The sequence below is a fragment of the Phytophthora parasitica genome (genome assembly GCF_000247585.1).
Source record: "Phytophthora parasitica INRA-310 unplaced genomic scaffold supercont2.26, whole genome shotgun sequence".
NCBI classification, from domain to species: Eukaryota; Oomycota; class Peronosporomycetes; order Peronosporales; family Peronosporaceae; genus Phytophthora; species Phytophthora nicotianae.
In genome coordinates this window covers 625669-626630 of record NW_008649012.1, presented here as the reverse complement: position 1 = coordinate 626630, position 962 = coordinate 625669, and the positions used below count along the sequence as shown (strand labels likewise).

At 51.8% G+C, this 962-nt stretch overlaps 1 protein-coding gene across 1 annotated transcript; it reads left to right on the top strand.

The window, feature by feature from the left end:
- Positions 1 to 275: 275 nt before the first annotated feature.
- Positions 276 to 760, top strand: PPTG_11191 (hypothetical protein; the record flags this gene model as incomplete). Its single annotated transcript, XM_008907479.1, has 3 exons — positions 276 to 338; positions 458 to 557; positions 630 to 760. 3 exons carry the CDS (start codon positions 276 to 278, stop codon positions 758 to 760), a joined length of 294 nt encoding a protein of 97 aa, XP_008905727.1.
- Positions 761 to 962: the final 202 nt, after the last annotated feature.

The following is a 962-nucleotide window of genomic DNA, read 5'->3' as shown; positions in this document are numbered from 1 at the left end:
AGCAAATTAACTAAAGCATGAGTAATTATTTATTTCCGTTGATGACAAACTAATTCGCAACTGACAATCTGAAGGACATGGCCTGGTGCGTTCGGCGAAGGCGTCTGCGTGCGCGATGGTAGAGCACAATCAAGACGACGACGAGCTGGTAGCGTCGGCGAGTGGGGAGGACTAGGAGCTGTGCGAGGACGTCAACGCCGAAGAAGTTGAGTATCGTGTGCAGTAAGGAGGCGCCCAGGCGTGTTGGAGGCTGCGTCTGCGTTGGTGAGGATAAGATGGACTCGATGAAAGCTTTTCGTCTGTGGGTCACAACCACGGATAGATGGTGGGGACGGCGGGTGGGGCAGGCTACAATGGCAACGTCACCAACTAGTTGTGTCGCTCGTGCAAGCTAAACGAAGGCAATCGCTCTTCTGACTACGCGAGATGGAAGAGCATCTTTTTACGCATCTGAAAGTACCAACTGGACCCGGAAAATGCTCTAACGGCGTCACATTTGTTCTCCGACCGGGCACAGACCGCAATTAAAGAACGAGACTTCGCTGCTGCGTTACAAGGTCCGCTATAGCATCTACAGCTATACTGCTTTATCATCGGCCTGTAATCTAATATTTCCTCGTGTTTTGTAGACGCCACACAAGCGCTCAAGTACAATGCAAGCAATGAGAAAGCCATCTTACGCAAACTGGTGGCATTGGAGAACCTGGAGAGGTTCGAATCGGCTTTGCAATTGGCCAACGACGTCCTGGACAACGGGTAGAAGAATGCGCCTACGGTTTTTCAGTATTGTGTGGCTGCACGTCGTCGACTACGGAAGAACTTGGCCAGGGACCGTACAGTGGCTGCATTTGAGGTGAAGCAGATGGGCAAAATGGTGCACGACATACAGCAGCTGAGGGTCAATTTCGGGTGCGTAGTGTAGGCTGATTCCGGGCGCAGTTGTGAGGAATGGACACTAACGC